General features: G+C 37.1%; 2 protein-coding genes across 2 annotated transcripts in view; both read right to left on the reverse strand.

The window, feature by feature from the left end:
* Positions 1-20597, reverse strand: part of cntnap2a (contactin associated protein 2a) — a 383333-nt gene that overhangs the window by 121464 nt on the left and 241272 nt on the right. The window contains exons 13-15 of the mRNA XM_041967941.1: positions 11067-11186; positions 10003-10118; positions 7728-7812 (exon numbers count right to left, since the gene is read on the reverse strand). Of these exons, the coding sequence (XP_041823875.1) occupies positions 7728-7812; positions 10003-10118; positions 11067-11186 (321 nt within the window). The remainder of the gene's footprint in view (positions 1-7727; positions 7813-10002; positions 10119-11066; positions 11187-20597) is intronic.
* On the reverse strand, positions 15515-20484 carry LOC121628712. The gene is made up of 7 exons (XM_041967942.1): positions 20385-20484; positions 20204-20284; positions 20045-20122; positions 19731-19865; positions 19384-19509; positions 18375-18449; positions 15515-18256 (listed from the first exon to the last, which is right to left on the reverse strand). The coding sequence occupies exons 1-7, from the start codon at positions 20478-20480 to the stop codon at positions 16076-16078; spliced, it is 2772 nt and encodes a 923-aa protein (XP_041823876.1). The 5' UTR covers positions 20481-20484; the 3' UTR covers positions 15515-16075.

Consider the following 20597-nt stretch of genomic DNA (forward strand, 5'->3'; position numbering starts at 1 on the left):
CCCCACCCTGGGGAAACAGCACTGCTTACTCCCACCAGCCCAATGCCACGATGTAAGTGATGCACTGCTTCCTTTCTGGTTTACACTCATATTTAAGCAAAATCCCCGAAACAACTTAGAAATCCACCATCATGTTTTACATTTAAAATACCTCAACAAAATGAACCCATAAAAAACAGCTAGGTACTGTCTGAATATTTCTAAGATGCCTAAAAATACTCTTATTTTTTATAGGATAGGATCTGTTAAATAGCGGCATGAAAATACTTTCTTGCATATCTGTCAGGTGATGTCAGAATGAAAGTATAAACTTGTATCGGTGACTTTTTTGTTAAAAAAGTCTTCACCAAGTAGATGAGTGAGAAGAGCCAAACACAAGTGTCATTTTACTCTTATCTCAGTGATTACTGTCCAGTCCAGTCCCTTAGGTATTGCTGTTATAGGGAAGATGACCTAGTGATAGTGACATCCTCAGGTTGGCTGATGGATTTGTATTATAGTTTGGCATCTCTACACTGCATTTAGACTACCCCACATGATGTTGACAGACTTCTGATATCCCCAAAGAATAACTTGTTAGAGAATAAGTCATCCAAGTTGTTTACTGCAAATGTCTGAACAAATATAAGAATTTTGGATGGTATTCTCATGTGTCATTTAAAAACAATTTGGTTTTAACGTGTTTTTTATTGGTTGTTTAAACTTAAAAACATAGAAAAGTTTTTTTTTTTTTTAATCTACCAGTAACTGTATAGTCTCTGATTCTGTTACTGGGTAAGGTGTATAGAAGAGAACATTTTTAACCTGGGGAAACTGCCAGTAGGCTTCATGAAAAGCTCCACCAGCAGCTGGTGTTGTCTGCACAGTTCACATCACAAACACCATTCATCCACACACACAGACAGAAGTCAGATCCGTAGTTAGGCGTTTTTGGCTGGTGATAAAATCAGAATCGCTTTGTGTTTAAAAACTTGAACCAGCCAGTGTCTCTTTCTAGTCTTTGAGATTGAACAAGAAATTAAGCACAATGAGAAAAAAAAAATAGATAAAGACTAAGAAACTGGAATTAAAAAAAAGCTGTTCTAGCAACACACCTTAATACTCCAGTTTAATGTACTGTAAAGTGTTATACGATTTTCCTCTGACAGTGGCAACTGCACAGCTGTAAGTGCTGCACTCAGGTAGACAGACGTTGGGTGGGATAAGACACATGACTCTGTCAACACAACTTATGACAGCATTATCCCAGGCAATGACGCATTACCGAGGGTAACAGTGACCGAAAAGTGCACCTTATCCACTGTAAATGATCTGGGCTCTTCTGTGACAGATCACACTCTGTTTCTTGTACAGTTTCCTCTGTTGAATATCGCTTTGCCACAAAAACACTCACTTGTCTGGTGACCGACACACATACACCTTTAGTTTCCACTTGATACTATCGCACATGTTTCTGGTACAAGCCTTTCTGAAAGGCCTAATTTTCTGTGCTATATAAAGCCTAACTTTACGTGTCAGCCCCAAGTGCCATTTAACAACTGAGTGTGTTAACCTGCCCCTGCCCATAATGAGTGGGGGCCAAAAGGCTGCATGCCACATGGAAGGGAGGCAGATTCTCATCACTACAGTTGAAGTTGGGAATGTTAGAGAGGCTAATTTAATGGTAATTAGGAGCTTGTCTACAGGGGGTAAGAAAAGGAAGGGAAAAAGAACGATGGGAGATGGGTACAACGAGAAAGATGCCTGAGGACCTGAGTAATAGTTATTCTTTCTCTTGTCTTTCAGTATATTAGTTCTTGTTCTCTCTTGGCTCTTTCTTTGCCTCTGGCCTTGAGTGCTTTCATAAATTAATGACATGTAGCAAGAACATTAGTTGAGTAATGAAATACGTAGCACTGCATCCGGCACAAAACACAAATACAAAATGATAATACACTAAATAAAGAGATGCTAATAATGAGATACTCTCAAAACACTACAAAAAGGAAAAACGGACACTGTTGAGTATTTTTCACTGACAGTATAAGTTTGTTTTTCCGACATAACATACATAACACATATTCTGTTGTCCAGTTTGATATTAGTGAGTCTTGTTTCCATTTCACAGCAGCATACAATTTTCACAACCTGTTATTTGTGTAGACATAAGAACTTAAGACTAAAATCTAAAGAGAGGGGAATAAAAACCATGGTTCCCGTTTCTGCATTTGTAAAGGTTAATGATGAACAACAGAAACCACAAATGAGAGAAAAAATCAAATAAGCAAGTGGTTAACCAGTGCTGCAGAAGAACAGTCATTAGGGTTTACTGCAGCAGCTGTGCAGATTTGCGCATGTTCATGGAATAGGACAGTTGTTGACTTGATTGTTACTTGTGAGGCAATAATTGGGACCAGGGTGCCCAAAGAATGAACTAACAATGCCAGGCATACGGATAGCCTCATTACTACAAACCATACTCATCTGTCATTTCTTGTCACCCCTGCTTTCTTTTCACTTGTTTGTATTTCATGGACTAAACACCAAATTCAAACCCTTTTTAATCCCTGTGAAGTTGTTACAGGTAAGACTTTACATCAGGATTCATAGGCTGTGATTTGTCCCAGTCAAAGTGTTTACAAAGCCTCAGTTGAGACCTAGGTAAGTCAATGTGTTATGTTTAATTCATCAAAAGAAATAATATACAATATATAAAGAAAAATCCACACTATGACCAAAATATATTCACCTTTGATGCTTTAAGTGCTCACTCAAAGGCACTTTTTCTGGGGTTGTAAAGACAGGATATCAAGATCAGCAGTCTGTTGCTGGTTACCGAAAAGTCCCTTTGCTTGATTGGTGACTAATCACAAATCCTGACATGCCCCCCTTTTTTTTATCCTCGTCAATTTGTGCAAATGTTTCCTTTTTCCATCAATTTGTTGTATATAGTTGTTGCATGGCTTATTTCCTGCTTTTTGTGGTCTGTAAAAATTTTACAGCCAATAACTACACTAATAAGTCAGCATTTTGTGAAGTGATAAAATCCTGAAATAATAGCTCTTCATAATGACAGCATTTTGCTGTCAGCTTGGCAGAGATTTAGCTGATGCTTTGTCATACAAACATAAACTGTGTTTATCCATGTTGACTGCAAAATGTGCACCTATTATACATGGCTGTCTATGAACTAGGGTTCACTGAATAAATAAGCTTATTTATTTAATGGAAATGGACTTTTCATTAAGTCAGGATGCTTTAAATGTTTCCATCAGTTGCTTCAGGGAAAGCCTGAGAAATGAAGAGAGAAGCAGCATATGTGTTTACAAGTTAAAGAAAGCTACGAGCTATGTGTGCATTTGTGCACATATATCCCAAATAAATATTTAAAAGAGGAGAAAAAGGGGGCTTTGCCAGATGTCACCTGGTAAAAGAAAGAAGCTCAAAAACATAAAGAAAAGTAGAAGACTGTTACATCGCCTGGTCTAAATGGATTGTTCAGGAGGAGCACCTTTCTGACCAAATACATTTGAAAACAAAGAGGGGCCTACGTTTAAGGTCATTCCCATATTGTCAACATGCCCCATGTCGGAGAGGCACAAGTAGACAAATGCACGAGGCACCACAGAGCAGAATCAGGGCATACATACGTAGCTACGTCCAGGCCCTAAACTAGGGTGACCAAATGTCCTCTTTTACCTGGACATGTCCTCTTTTTGAGAGGTAAAAAATGAACCCAGCAGGAACGTCTAGTATCCAGTACAGATAGAAAATGCAGAAACATAAATGTAAATTCACAAACTACCGAAAAAATTCCCATGTTTGTCTTGGTGGTGATTCATGGGAAGCCAAGTGCATGACGTGCAAAGCAAGGAGCTGGAAACTCACATCAGTTCTGCATAAATACATAAGTTTCTTTTTCCCTTTTACTTTTGTGTTTGTCTGTGTTTATATATACTTATTATGTTATTACTTAAAAAAGAGACAAGCACTGAACAGTAAGACACTTGGTCAAAGTTTATCTTCAACAGACTGTAGTAGTAAAAAAAAACAAAACTAAAACAAAACAAAACAAGGACAATAAACACACACACACACACACACACACACACACACACACACACACACACACACACACACTTAATGTCCTCTTTTTTACCAACTCAAATCTGGTCACCCTATCTAAACCAGCTAGTGTTGTTATGTGTGTCACATCTAGAATTATGGAGGTTACTGCAGTGTCCCAGTTACCTGGGGCCTCATGCATTAAACTGTGCATAGCAAAGCAAGCTACAGGTGGCGTCGGCAGGGAAAAAAAGGAAATACAGCGCACAAAAACTTTCAGATTTTTAAAAGCATGCACACACCCATCCCACGCCTGTTTCTGTTTATAAATCAGAATCAACTCTAAAGTGGGCGCACATGAGGGAGCGCCTTGCCACGCCCACATGGGGGCTATAAATGGTCAGGTGCACGCCTATAATAAATATTCATCATATCATTTCCATGATGGCTTGGGAGGGGAAAAGAGGGAAGAAGCAGATATTTTCGGAATCTGAGACATACACTACCGTTCAAAAGTTTGGGGTCACTTTGCCATGGGATTCAATAGGGAAGTGACCCCAAACTTTTGAACGATAGTGTAGATCCTGATGGACCACACTGGATAACGTAAAAATGTTCAATTGGTGGGCACAGCGTGGGCATTACTAGTGTCAGAAAGGCAGAATAGTGGCAGCAGGTGGCAGATGCTGTCAACGCCGTGTCAGAAGGCAGACACGCCAGAGGCAACGGTTGGTGTTGCTGGATATCTCAATTGGCAGGGCATCTGTCTGTCATGCAGGAAATCAAAGTTTGAATCCCACAGGGATGGATATGAACATCTTCCAGTTGGGGCCTTAGGCAAGACACTACAAATCACAGTAACTTATTTTGGAGGAAAATGTCTGCTAAATGACAGTAATGATGCTGGTCTTTTGTTTTAATGTATAAAATAAATATGTACAGATACATCTGAGATTGGTAGCAGTTTATTTAGTGTTAAATTACATGTCTTTATAGTTCCTGGGTGTTCCAACTGGGTTGGCGGTGCTGCACCTGGCTATAAATATATATATATATATATATATATATATATATATATATATATATATATATATATATATATATATCTTTGTTGCTACACAAGCAAGTCAACTCTATAGACGTAAGTAGTTAATTTAATTTAAACAAGCTGAATTTACACAGCACATATACAACATAAGGTTTACCGATAGCTGTAATGGATCATTTCAAGAGATAACTGAGATTGAGCTATTTTTTTGCCATTTTGCAATTTTATTTTGCGAACCATGTGATATTAGTTATTAAATTGTGTTAATTCTCCTCTAAAAAGAAATGTAATCCTAATACTAATGGAAAAGGTGTTTAATGGAGTAATAAAACAGGAGAAAGGAGATGGAAAATATGAGATTTAAAAAGGGGGAAAAAAGAATGTGATGCTAAATTTAAGGTGAAAAAAAGGTGTATGTATTTCTTCATTGCATCTATAGGTCAGTATTGGCAAACTTATTTCATGTTGCATCCAGTGAATGAATGAGTCATGAACAGTGTGTTTGCAGATGGAGGGTGTGTTTAAATGAGTAAAATTATAAAATCAGGATAAAAGGACAGAAGAGGTGACAGGGGTGAGAAAGGGGTCAGACAATTAGGATAATTACTGCACAAGTTTCAAATTAGGGGTGTCACTGGTGGCACGATGCAACTCCTATTTAGTGGTTCATTTAGCTTCAAAATGCCAGAACCAGCCTAGTAGATGAGATCTGGCTGGAAAAACAGTGGTAGTGGAAGAGTGTGTATACCATCCGTGCATGTGTGCTTTTGGTGCAGATTGGAAACGCTGTTGACAGTGTAATTTGATGAAAGCTGACAGGTAATTTATAAAGCATATTTTTGGGTAAATGATTTTCGCTGGTCCTACTTTTTCTGTCATTCTAGACTTGTAATTGGATTTCCCTAACTTGCAAGGCAGTGAATTAGGAGTAAACTAGTTGATGAAGGTTTGGCTGGCTGCATGTGTGTGGTTGCATTGTGGGTTTGTGTGTATTTACAAATGTATTGTAAGGTTAAGAATAAAAAAAAAAAAAAAAAAAAAGACATTTTGTTGGTTGCTGGTTCAACTCTTGGCTTGGGGGAGGTTTGAACTTTCTGTGAGGAGTTTGCATGGTCTCCCCGTGTATGTGTGGGTTCTCCCTGGGTACTCCGGCTCCTCCCCCAGTCCAAAGAGATGCATGTTAGATTAATTGGTCCCTCTAAATTCTCCCTAGGAGTGAAATTGAGTGTAGATGGTTATTTGTCTCTCTGTGTTGGCCCTGTGATGAACTGACGACCTGTCCAGGGTGTACCGTGCCTCTCACCTGCTAATTGCTGGGATAGAATCCTGCTTCCTGAAAGCCTGAATTGGACTAAGTGGTATAGATGATGGATGGATGGATAGATGATCATTACAACTAAATGCCAAATTCTAACATTCACCAAAACACAGACTTTGAGCTCAACCTAAACCCAAGTGTTAACCCACAGTTTTTAGCTCTCATAAATATAATAAAAGAAGCCTCTCTCACCTGCAAACACACATGCAGGCATCACACATCTAACAAATCCACTATCTTCTACTCTCCTCTCTTTTTCTTTGTTTCATCTCACTCACTTTAATTGCTAGGGGTATCTTGTCTTTATGAAGCTGCTCCCCACAGTGGGTTAGGGTGTGCACACTCAAATGCAAGTGTAAATGATGTATGCATATGTGTGTGTGTCTGTGTGTGCATGTGTGTTTGTTAGCTAGAGGAAAACGGAAAATAGACAGCAAGCTTGTTATTCGCATAGAGAAAAATAGTCATGTGGATACTATTACACACACACATGCAGACATACCCACACATACATGTTCAAACAAAATATTATTGCAAATACCAACACAGACTGAAGAAGAAGCAAAAAAGCTTCTGTCTCCTTTGTCTCAAGCAACAGCTGCTCAGATATGTCTTCCAAACACAGATACCAATGAAGACTCTGTTTCAGCCAAACCAAATAACAACACAAATCTTGTGAAATAGAACTAATTTAACTAATCTGAACCAAAGTTTCACACAGACACAAACACACACAGAGGAAAAAGACACTAAAAGACCATAATAAAGCCTGATGCAACCAAACTGACAGAAAACCAACAGAATGCAAATAAGTGTAATCCAAGTTAATCCACTCAGACTGCAGCGTATACAAGACACAACTCCTTTTTTACTGGTTGGTTTCAGCTGCAGTTTTTGTGCATTTTAAAAGTACAAGTATGCATATATGAAACCAACACAAGGTGACTTGCATATACTGGACTTAAAGCTTTAAAGCTACTTTGCAAAAAACTGGATCTGAGGAAGCTTCACTAATTTGTGTTTTCAGGTTGTTGAAGAAATGTAGGTTGAAATCTAGAAAAGGTCAAACCATAAAAATCCCCCTAATTCTTAAATCATCAGGCCATTCAGTGAAAAAGAAGAATCTACATTCTTTGTGCTTCTCAGTTTACAAAGTCCTAACACATAAAGACATTTTGTTTTGCTGCTGAATGAATTTCACATCAAATAAATGTGGCAAAAAAACCCCCAAAAAGTAATAAAACATCCTGCATGTGTCTGTGCTGTCTACACATGTTGGAGTCAGTGGTGAATAAAAAAGCCATCCTCAGACTTTACCTGGAGTGTTGAGCAGCCGGGACATGCGGCAGCTGTAGGCGATTTGCTGTTCACAGTATTCTGCACTGGTGGTGATGGCTGTCACCTGGAAACACAAGAAGGAAAGTGTATTTTCACTTTATCTTATTCAACCAGACAGGTCAATTTCATGTAAGAAAAAAAAAAAAGAAAGTCAAAGAGAATGTTTTAATTTGGTTTCCTCTAACTTGCTGAAAATGGAGCCAGCAATGAGCAAACATAATTACAGTAAAGATGTGCTCCTCACACCATCTCATCTCTTTGAATATTACAGTCCTCTACACATTCCTGGTAAAAATCACTGTCACTCCTCATGGGGATGTTGGAAGCTGTAAAGTTCACACACAGTTTGCTTTTGACTGAGAGCTACAACAGCAATCTATAACCACTCTGCAGGAAGATTAAGGTATTGACTTCTGAATGTGAGAGTGGAAATTCAAATAGTGTGAGCTGTATGTACAAGGATGACTGCAGACAAACCATGTAGAGACAATGTTACACATTATGTTAGTTTATAACACGGCATTTGCATAATTAAAGACTGAATTGTTGCTAATGAGTAACAGTGTATGATGCTGCAGCTAAAGTGGGTGTTTAACACAGCTAACAAATTGATTTGCAGCATCTATGTTACAGTGGTTCACGTTTACTTCCTTTTAGTATGTGGGTGATACAACATCAAAGGGAAAATGACTCTGCATTTATTGATAAAGCCTGTAAGAAGAGAAAGAGTGGGTTTTTGTTCATGTTATCTGCTATAACTATCCGAATAGATCAAGTTCTTTTCATATTTTTTTTTCTTCATGTAGTTAGGGATAAACAGATAAACCTGTTTCAGTCTGCACAGGTTGCCAACTCATGGTCTGTGTTGTTTACTTGAATAATAAATCATAGACACTTGGGAATCAACTAGATTTACAAGAGAACACTTTTGTTTGCTTGGGGCAAATGCAACTTCAGGTTGCATTCAAATCTAGGCACACGTTTCTACCCAGAGAAAATGTTAAGAAATCATTGTAAAGATTAAACTAGCCAGCCAAGACTGATGTAATAAACAGAGTCTGTGTACAGTGTTATGCAATAAGAAAAGCAACATATATTGTGTTCAGCAGTGCCTGAAGAAGTGAGTACAGTCAAAATATATTGCCCCAGTTTTTTGTTTACCCCGTTTTGTCATTTAGCTCCCACGCTGATGCACACTGTCTCTCAACTTCTGTAGTTAAATATCAAGGAGTTAGGATAATAATAAAGGTAGAGCCTGAAGGAACTACACTCAAAAAGGTGGGTGATTTTTATGTTTACAAGGGTCTGAGATGTAATTTGAACAAAACAATTAAATATTTCCAAAGTGAAAGTATTTAAATCGTGCACAGCTTGCATGAACTTTAACAGCTTCCCAATTAGATTTAGTCATGCTGAAACAGCATAACCAAAACTGTGATGTGCCTGCAAGACAGAAGGTCATGTGATATCCTGAGATTACACAAGATATCAAACCATTTTAGAAAGAGGGCAGAATGAATAACATAGCCAAAATCTATTTTAACCTGTTCTGCTCATTTCCTCCTGACTGTCACTGGCTGTAAACAGTGGATAAGTCCCCTCATGTTCTACGCAAGTCGAAGTCTTATGACAACAGTCACTTACAAGTTGTGTAGGCACCTGCACCTAGCTATAAAAAGAGCGTGGGTGGCCTACACCTGGGATCCCATATCTTCTTACCAAGAGACTGGAATGAAATTGCGAAGGCAATTCAACAGAGGGGAAAATGCCACTGCAGGTAAAGGTCTACTAAAGAGTCACTTAGAAGCAATCAGCTTCTGAATCTTGGGAATCATTTAAAATCAAACTTGTGTTAACATGAAATCACATTTCACAGTCAAATAAGCCATCTGAATAAAAAAAGAGGAATGAAGAGAATTTCAGGATAAATCAAGAGAACCTGGTGGCTAGAAACAAAAAGCATCAGAAGGATGACACACACTTGCACTAACCAACTGGAGTGGGTGCTGGATCCAATAAACAAAGTAGGGGGAAAATATAATTCCATTCAGATAAGATCACTTTTTAAATCAAACAAATCAAACCCTTTTCATCCTGATAACATACACCATTTTTTAACATATATTTATACACATAACACATGTACTTTCTGAAATGTAATATTGCCTAAAATCTAAATATAATTAAATATTGAACTTGGTAACAACATTTTGTTTGCATCAACCATGTGAGTGTGTATGTATGAGTGTGTTACCTGGTCCATGGAGGCACTGTAATTGACCTGTAGGACCGTGCGTTTTTCTCTGCTAGAGCCCGTAATTACAGTCTTGGGTGGCAGGTTGTTCATAACCATAGTCCACACTTTGTCTTCTACACAAACACACACACAAAAACATAGGGCACATGCGGTTGCTTTAGTTTGTTTAAACATCAAACTTGTAAAACGTGTTAATGATTTTAAATTGAATTAACACAAAGCAAGCACATTTACATATGGAGTTAATTCATTCACATACTAATATAAGGACACCTGTCACAATATATATTATATATATATATATTATATTCACGATATATAAATTTTCTGTATAATAAAAATTACTGCGACAAAACTTTAACAGAAACTTGTGGGCTGTTACAGCATAAAGCAGGCACTTAGACATCTCCATGTTCATTTGCACTGCCATTCAGGGAAAACATGAGTATGTGTTGCAGGTCTCTGAGGCATACATATGTGTGTCAGAAAGAGAAACTCTTAACATTTTTGAGGTGTGTGTGAGTGTGCTATTCAGCGTGACTAAGGGGCTAGCCAGTGGGGTGCAGTGACATTTCATTAAAAGTCTCGCCTTCGCTCTGCTTGCTTGCTCCGCTGTTCCACAGGCTACTTATTCTGCTGTGAGTGTCTGAGTGTATGTGTGTGAACACAAGTGTGAACAAGTGGGTTGCTGTGTGCCACAAATGTCACTTGAAATGTGGGAGCACACTTAGATTTGCATAGCAGTTTTGTTTCATATATGTTTGTGGCATCTGTGTTGCTGTGTACGTGTGTTGTAGCATCTGTGTTGGTTGTTTCTTAAATATCATTTAGTAACCGTGAGTGTGTTGCCATGGAAACCCCATGTATTGTAGGTTAAGACCGCTGCTATTTGAGGTTAAGAATAAGAAGGGCAGCAGAGTTTTCTTCCTTCACAGTTCAATGGGTCTGGACAGAGAGAGAAAGATGGGAAGAGGCATGCACAGCACACAGCACACACACACAACAACAAATACACACATGTATAAAAACACATCAGTGACAAAAGGCATTACCACACACACCTGTCATGTTGCAGTTGACTTTGAATGGGCCAAGAGGTCCGCTGCCATCAGGGTCAATCCAGTAAGTATCAGAAGATCTGCCCAAATGCTTATAGGCCTCACAGGATGGCTCATAGATGGCTGTAAGCAGGAGCAAAGAGAAAGAACAGGGCACACGAGCCATTATGTGGTATCATTAAAAAAAACAAAAAACAAAAAACAAAAAAAAACAAGCCTGAAAACCCATAATGAGGCTGCAGCCAAAGTAGCATCCTTCTTGAATCAGATAAGATGATAATCAAAGTCTGTGTTGAACACCTCTAGGATGTTGTTGACATGTGCAACAACATTTTCAAAACAGACTTCGTTGAACACCTCTAGTGTTGTTGCACTGACGTCCTATTTTCAGATGATGATTTAATACAGCAAATCTGTTCAAAGAGAGCTTTGCTATTCTTTGCTATTCTAAATCTTAAATTGAGAAAAAACTTTGGAGCCAGTCCAAAAGGTTATGCTAGAGACGAGATCAAAGTAAGTGAAGAGTCATATTTACATGTACGTGTCTTCTGATTAGCTGATCACTCCGCACTTGAATTCTGTTGGTCATTACTCTCTTTGTCAATAAACTTATTGGGTATCCATTTATATTCCATTATATCTAAAGGTGCACTCAAGTATTCAAGTTTTCCAGGACCTTATTTTTTGCAGGTATGATTTTACTCTGTTTACACTGGAAACAGAGATTTGCCAACTTTAAATTGTAGCTATTATATTACCTATTAAGACATTTGCCCCTTTCTTCTGCAGGATACCTGCTCTATCTATAGCTGACTGCCACTTTGTGTGTGCTTTTCTAAGTGAATTTAAACCTTATCTGTCAAACATCACAAAACCTATCTATCTATCTATCTATCTATCTATCTATCTATCTATCTATCTATCTATCTATCTATCTATCTATCTATCTATCTATCTACATATATATATATATATGTATTATAAGATGAGAAAATAATTTTATTAAAATGTAGAATTACAGGAAGAATCTACAGTAAAATATTAGTGTGTGCTCAGTTTTACATGGGTCCTTCTTTTCTTCTAAGTCAATACACTGCAGCAATGTATCTGACAGCAGGGGTGTAGCACAGAATTCTGGGCCCTATGTACAATCCATCTAGATGAGCCCCTATGAAGATGTGATCAATTATTGTAATGCATACCTTTCCAATTGTATGAGACAAAGATACTACATATGATCTTAGTTTTAACCTCTTGCCATAGCCCTGGTTCATCTGGCAGACACTCTTCTGCATTGCTCAGCCTCTCACTATCTTCCTGTGCCTCCTCTTTCCTCTCCTCAACCTCCTCAGTACCTTCAGAGCAACCTTCATTACCCATTTCTTCACTTGCATCTTCTATATCTCACTCTTTGCAACAAGAAAGCTAGATAGATACAAGATTATCTTAACCTGCTTATAGCATGACAGATAATGCTACTTTATGTAAGTGTTACTAAGATTCTTTCATCTGAATCGGCTGCAGATGATTGATTGTAAACTGAATAACTCAACTACGTACATGGGCTCACCATGTCTCACATCCTCAGTGTTAGTGGAGCTGAAAGGTCAAAAATGTTTGCCATGCAATAAACTGAGCTACACCAACAAACACACATTAGTCATGGATTTGTCAATGTACTTATTCTACTTAACATGCAGGCTGGACTGATTCAGGTCTCATCTTTTTTAGTTAATGCCCTGAATGAAGTGTTTTAGGAATAATTAGAAGACAGAGCCTTTTCAGGGTAAGATATTTTTATGAGATATTAAAGCTGGCTCAAGAACACTAACAGTAGGGGTTATGATCAGTCTTATTTATAATTTATTGTGGCCTTAAAGTTGGAAAATTTTCCTCCCTTTTATTTGATTAATTTAGAAATTATGGTAGATCAGTTGTTAGCAACATTTCAGATTTGGAGGTCTGGTGCATTCATTTTTTTTTGGATAATGTGATCTCATTGGCATCTCCACAATCCTGAAATTACAAGGAATCAATTCATACAATCCAAATATGCCATGACTCATCACTGGGAAAGGACTAAAATATTAATACAAAGTTTAATTGTTAAATTGTTAGGATTTAATCTATGTTGTCCCTAAATAAATCCTAACATCCTGCTTTCACTCAACACACATGCGGCTGATATCAGCTAAAAATATGTTAGTTTGGGTGCTGCTCACCTCTCTCTATATATATTTTTTAAGGCTTATAGGGCCCCCAAAGAATATCTGTCAATATTGTTTCTACAATTCATTCTCTCTGCCTCTTCAGGGAAACTGACTTTGACCATGTTATTAAGTAATTAGAAGTCTAAAAACACAAAATAACTTTTCATTCTTGGATTTTCAAGGGCCACCAGCCCCAGTCTGACGCCACAATCTGACAGCTTACTCATGTTAGCTTTGTATTGATCTACAGACAGAGAGGCTGAGATCGACCAGAAAAAAAGAACTTCACTTCAAAGAGAAATAGACATACTTAAAGACATACTTAAACTTTCTTCACTGACTTGTGAGTGCTCAGAAGCTAAACAAGAAGTTTAAAAAGTAAAATAAACCCTCCCTTTGCTTGTGCTCAGGTTTTTAGCTCTGTGTGTTTTCATGTTCTCTGTCTGTCTTTTCTATCATTTGTTGCTCTTCTTTGATTACATTGAGTAATATCTCTTTACAAACAGGATTTTAGATGTGTAGTTTCTTGCAGAGAAGACCAGTTTTTGGGAAGAAGTGATCCTGCTGAGATTCACAAGGATCAATACGATGGATGAAGTTTCAGTTCTTGTTAAAGCCCTTGGCCAAAGGCTATAATATTATGGTTGTTGCATAGCCAAAAGCAGCTCTGAAGGTAATTGCATGAGAATCAATCTAAACAACATTTCTCTAGTTTAAAAGTCTAATATGACAGTATGAGTGTAAAGAAATACACTTGGGTGAGTATGAAAATGAAAGCAGTTAAAACATATGCTTCGCTGTAACCTTGAACTTCAATAAAGTACAATCAAAGAATTGATGATTATAAGACTTGTCAGAAGTTATCAAGATGTCAGACTAATTTAAAAGGAAGACCAAAGCTAATATCTATTTAAGATGCTAAATGGATCATTTTTAAACATGGGTGGCATGCCACTTTACAGATTACATCTAAAACTGCTATCAAATCTACAAAGCAAAGCAGCCATCAGTACATGTCTGCAAAAAAGGATTTAAAAGATTAATCCTCAACATCCTCGTGAATTAATCTTCCTTCAAATTACTTTTCTGTAATGGGTACAAGAGTAACCTTGGCACTTTGATAAAGCTCCAAGATTTTTGACAATTTCCAGACAACCAACTTTTTCACAACATCACTCTGAAACTAAAAGGTTGTCTTTGAGCTTTTCTTCCCTTCTTGGTTTTTAATTCTTTCTTCACTCAGGAAGGCACTGGCAACACATGATGTGACCACAGTCAATTATTGGCCACCAACCAGCTCCATCAGGAATGTCATCCATGTGTCAGTGGAAAATTACTCACACGCTACTGGCTGCACCTCAGATTTGTCCCATGACATGTCTGCTAGCCTTCCCAGGTAAAAAAGTAATATACTTTAATGTACTAAAAATGTACTTAATTTTCAGAAAGTACATTTCTAGCACATTTTGACTTTATGTGTTAAAATAAAGTAAACCAAAAATATATTATAAATGTATTAATTAAAAATATATTATTCCCTCAGTAGTACTTCAGTTTACTTAGATAAAGTACACTATGTAGTACTAATACTTAAATTCATATTAAGTATATTCATATAAAATATACTAACACTGAAATATATATAAGTGTTTTATTAGTATATTTACTTATTATGTACTTCGAATGTGTTAAATATAAGTTTAATGTCAGTGTATTTGCATCTACTTTTATCAAGTGCACTTTTAGCACCCTTTCAATAAGTTCACTTTTATAATACTTTTTTTTATATCATTGTTAGCACAGCAGTGTTAAAGTGCACTTAAAATAAGTATATTAATAATTGAATACTACTTCAGTGGTAAATTAGTGTATTCTTGATAAGTACACTATAAACCAGAACAAATTCATCAGTATGTAGCCATTTCTTTTAGTGTGCTAAGATCATTTTAAAATAATGTACAATAACAGTTAATTTCTGCAGCTGACCTTTTCTCTTCAATATTTTAAAATAATGTATTTTACCAGCAAAATGCAACAATGCTGTTATGTAACAATACCTTTTCTAATTGAAAAAATATCCTTACTTTTCTATTTCAATTTTAAAATGTTAGCAATTAGTGTTATAAAGTATTTGGACTATTTCAACAGCACAGTTGTTTTTATGCAATATTTAAAGATCCATCCATTCTCCAAATGTAATGGTGAGTTTTGAATAAACATGAACATCAACAACAGAGTTCCTTTCAATTGACCATGTGCTTTTATATAATGCAGTAGTCACCAGTATTTCTAATAAGAAAACAGTACAACCTTGTGTATTTCTTATCATCACATGGAAAGTACATATTCCAAAGCTTGGATTGTTTCACTTACATTTGACAGCAATCAGAAAACACATTACACTTATGAACATATTAAGATGTGTAGATAACAGGAAATTTGCTTTGCTGCTTGACAGAAAAATTAATCCTTTGAAAGTCTTTGATTTTGCATGAAAACAGTCTGTTAAAGTTCAACATTTTGAGGCCAGGTACAGTGCCTTGCAAAAGTATTCACCCCTACAATTTTGTTTGTGTTTTGTTATACCACAACTGTTATACTAACTGTTTAACAGCACAGTCTTTGTGTGCTTGCCCATGTATGCCTTATCATTTTTACAGACTTAATCCTCTGAAGTTGCCATTTTTGGACATTGTCCACTAGTTTTAAGGCACACCAAGAATACACACTGATATGTAATCCCTATTTCTTACAATTTGGCAGTGGTTTCAGCAATTTTTCTCTAACTTCCCCAGTAACTATTTAATCTCTCTCTACATTATTTGGTAGAGGAATAACATATTGTTTGTCTCTTGATTGGATCAAAACACATTTCCTGTGGAACAGGTCAGTGGGCACCGCATAAACATTCCTAGATTCTGACACCTCAGACATAAAAGTGGAAGCAATGTTCAGTTGACTATCCTTGCAGAGCTGTCCCTCAGTCTTCACAAGCTCCTTTACCAATATACAGTGCAATGACAAATCGCCTGCTCTGAATACTGACATGCAAAGAATTCTACATAATCTTCCATCCTGTAACTCCACTGTTGAGTTGATCCTTTTTTTTAGACTTCTGTTACTGCTGGAATGATACAGTACGCCTTTTACAATGAAACGGTGAAAACAAACACAGTGTTCGACTGTAACACTTAGCAAGTCTTTGATAGCAAGTTTTTCTAATGCTGACAGTTTGTGATGACAGGGATTACCAAAAACCCTGACATTTTCATTCAGGGTAGATGAATTAGAACTTGATACATTGCTGTTTAGGAGATGTGAAAAAATGCATTTCACCCCTTCATTAGCATCTACCATGTACTTTTCGGCTTTTTGTGTTAGACTCCTCCAGCAAAGAAACCTTTTAACTATTTGCTCTGGAACATGTGTTGTCCCATTGAAGTACTGTAACAAAGTGCCATTAAATGATTCAAAGGAAAAGGTTGATGTGGCCCACAAAGGGCCCCAGTTCCTAACACTTGCTGCAAGGTGTGTCAGAAGATGGACATTAAATGTCATATTTGCTGCACCATATAACTTCTCAAACTGCAGTGAGAACTTCTTGAGAGCTCTTTCAGCTACTTCAATATCACAGCGTTTCACCTTTTCTCCCAAAAGAATGTGCATAGCGAACACAAACAGAAAAAGGTGGTTCCAGAACTTCTTTAGTAAGACCCCATTCAGTAAAGGCAGGCAATAGAATAACAGGAATGACCTCCACTCTGATGCTTTCCAATATTTTCTGTCTGCAACAGATCGTGGTACTCTTGTTATCTCAACAGGGGGTTGAATTGCAATGAGCTCTTTGTCAATGCGGTCTGATTTTGCTCCTAAGTACCACTCTTTGTCATGATTTCTTGAGTCAAACCACAGTTTTGCTAATTGCCTTGTCACACCAAGGCAGACACAATGCTGATACTCTGGAACAAATCCATTTATCATTTGAAACTTTGTGAGTTTCATTAATGGTGAAGGTCCTTTTACTCCCATTACTGGACTGTCTGGTGTTGCAGCCATTGCGTGATCAAAATGCTTAGCTTCAGTTCTAAGATGTGGTTTTGGGCCTTTGTTTGTGTAAGGACCACCACCAACATGGTAACAAAAATCACATCCATAAAAGCCATTAAACTGTTTGGTGTTTCTTAGAAGTGGGCGAGCAACTGAATCTGAACTGCATATCAGAGCATACACTTTGGAGACATGTTGTACATTTGCTGAGTCCTTCCATTTAATACCATTTTGTTCTAAAATTTGCAGTTCATCAACAAATGGCTTCAAATATGTTAAGAAGTTTGGCTTCTTCTCGCCAAACCAGAGACAAGGAAGACAGATATTTGCCTTCCGTTCTTTAGGTTCAAGTTCTATAACCTGGCACTGAATGGGCCAAATTTGATACTTTGAACTCCTGAAAACTGGAATTCCATCACAGTTCCAAATTAAAGTTATGTCATCCTCACCTAATTCACCTGATTCTTTGAGTTTATGGTACTCTTCTCCACACTGTATATCTGACATGACATCTGCACATTGCCAGTCTTTTTTTAAACTTTGGTTTTGTTCAAGCAATGTTTTGATTTGTGAATCCAAACTAAGCACTAGAAAGAAACACCCACTTTTGAGACAGCTCTCTGAATCAGTTACTGCATTACAAGCTCCACACTGTAGTTCACTGGTATTATTTACCCCCAAGTAGTTTTCACATGCTGGACAGTAAAAATGGGGGACATAATTTCCATATTGTCCATAAGCTTTGTGAAAAAGGTATGTGGTTACTGGTACCATTCCAGGGAAATGTTCATTAACAATCTTCAGTAGATGTTCCAGTGCCACACCTGTCACATTGTGCCTTAGTACATAAGACATCAGTAAGATTAAACTTTGTCCCTTTGTCAGTGGAGCTCCAGGATACGCTGGATCATCTCCATCCAACAAAAATGTCTCTGCCTGCGAAGACATAAAAAAGACAAGATACTGTAGAAAACTGTTACATTCATCTGCATTAAAAAAGATTGCTTACAGATTTACAGAGAAAACATAATGTACAATAATACATGTTAATAACCTGTTGGTTTGGTGTCTCTTGCTGATCAGTTGGAGTAGCAGGCACATTGCATCCTGGTTGCTTCTCTAACATGTCCTGGCAAAATATAAATGGAAGCATAAATATTTTCATTTTCATTTCCTTTATAGTTTTGACATATAAAACAATACTAGTGCTCCAAAAGATAAGTGGTAGGTACTACAAGTCATATGGTAGTTTTTACATTTAAAGAATTTGCCATGTTGCCTTCTGGGGTTGTTAGCAGAGAGTTATGCAAATGGAATATACACTAGCTTCATATAAAACTGATGTGATTTCAGGGGAAAGGATGAATGTAGTGCCTGTATTCAGTAAATATACAAAATGTGTAACTCCTTGCCCAAACCTAGAAAACAAATTAACTCTATTAACAAATCAGAAACAAGAATACTGAAAAGCACTAATCCTTGGGTGGATGCAAGACAGGGCATCTGTTTCTATCAAGACAGTGAGTTCAAACATTAAGCCAAAACTGCATAATAATGCTTAATAAAAAACAAAATTGTTGTATTGGCGGAATAAAAAACATCAGATTTAAGTCACATTAAGCAAGTTAAGCCACATTTGCATTATATGTGCAGTGAAGATCTAACAGATGGATAATATCCAGGAAAATGGTGACTACAGCTTCACATACTGAAGAACTGTAGCCATCAAGTGCCAATGTAGGCTATAAGTCAGCCACCTGTTAGAAACTTTGTTAGCCTCATGTGGAACTACTAATTTGCTTGAATCACAATGTAAATTAAACATGAATGAATAATGCAATCATACTTTTAAATAGTTATATGTACACTGTAGTTATAATTCTGTGACCAAATGAGACCTTGCTGGTGTTCACTTTCAATACATGTTTATTATCGGTAGCCTATATTACTATTTGTAGACGTCGGTTTAGAAAAATAAAAAGTACTCTATTCACATTTTCTGTATCAATTAAAGGGGTTGTTTTTAGGATAAAAATAAAACTAGTAACTTGTAACTATAGTACCTGTGCTTCTGGTCCGATTTGCATATCTTGTTGATCCCCACAAAATTGAAAAGTGCAGTGTGAGTAGGTGGAGGGTGGCAATTCTAGCACTGGGTGGGTATTTCTGGAGACCCCCTCTCCGGCAGGCTGCATATAATGAAGATATAATACATGGAAATTCTCAAGTGAAGTATTAATGACAATAATACATGTATGTGTCTCATTTTAAGGAAATACACTATAGAGGCTAGGACAATCATTATTTTCATCACGTTTAATTTAATTGAAATGACTATTATACAGAAACTATACATATAGTACAACACAGCAATTAATATCTACAATTTCAATTGCTGGTATTTTAATACCTCTGATGAATCTCTGTTTGGTCTGTCCTGAAGCAGATGCTCTGTTATTGGAGTGACAAGATGCTTTCCTCTCAAACATTCTAAAGATGACTGACCGCTTGGTCCTTCTGCAACAAGGCCCTCATCGGGAACATTCTGATCATGAGACAGCACATCGATTTATTTAACTATAATACTGTAAACATTTAGGGTATGATAAACATAAATAAAATTATGGATGAATAAAAGCTTTAGAGGAAAGTAATATGTATTTTGTGAACCCCTTCATTTTATTTCAGAATGGAAACATAAAACATAATGATCACTGTTTTTACCTGTTTGTTAGTTGTGGGATTGTCTCCTGGATATTCCTCCAGAGAATATGTTCGTTCACCGTTATTTGAAAGTGGAATCTGGGGAGAGCAGTTGCAATGTCAACTTGCATGTAACACTATCTGCAATTCATATTGTTGCAAATGAAAAAAATGGTCTACCTCTTTCAAGACTCCTCTATTGTTAGTTGTACAGGATGCACTGAGGTATTTCTTGTAATTTCCTCTGCAGTTTAAAGTATTCTGCAATGAACAAGACAGTTCTTGCGTTTAAAATGAAGAATTATTCATCTTATTCTATAATCACTGCTGTTGTTGATAATAAATGTGAAAGCTCAAATACCTCGTTCTCCTTTGCTAGCCGTCTGTATTTGGTTGCCTTTGAAGGTTGGCTCGACTCATTCAGCAGATATTCTTTGTAATGTCTTTTGGGTGCCATGTCTGCGGGCGGTTTCTCTAAGCCCGCTAAAATACATCCATGGGTAAAGTAAAGTGCAGAGGGCGCGCGCAGTGTCCTGGATAAAACGTCATCGTAAACGTGCGCATGCGTGCATGG

The sequence above is a fragment of the Melanotaenia boesemani genome, chromosome 18 (assembly GCF_017639745.1).
Source record: "Melanotaenia boesemani isolate fMelBoe1 chromosome 18, fMelBoe1.pri, whole genome shotgun sequence".
Lineage (NCBI taxonomy): Eukaryota > Metazoa > Chordata > Actinopteri > Atheriniformes > Melanotaeniidae > Melanotaenia > Melanotaenia boesemani.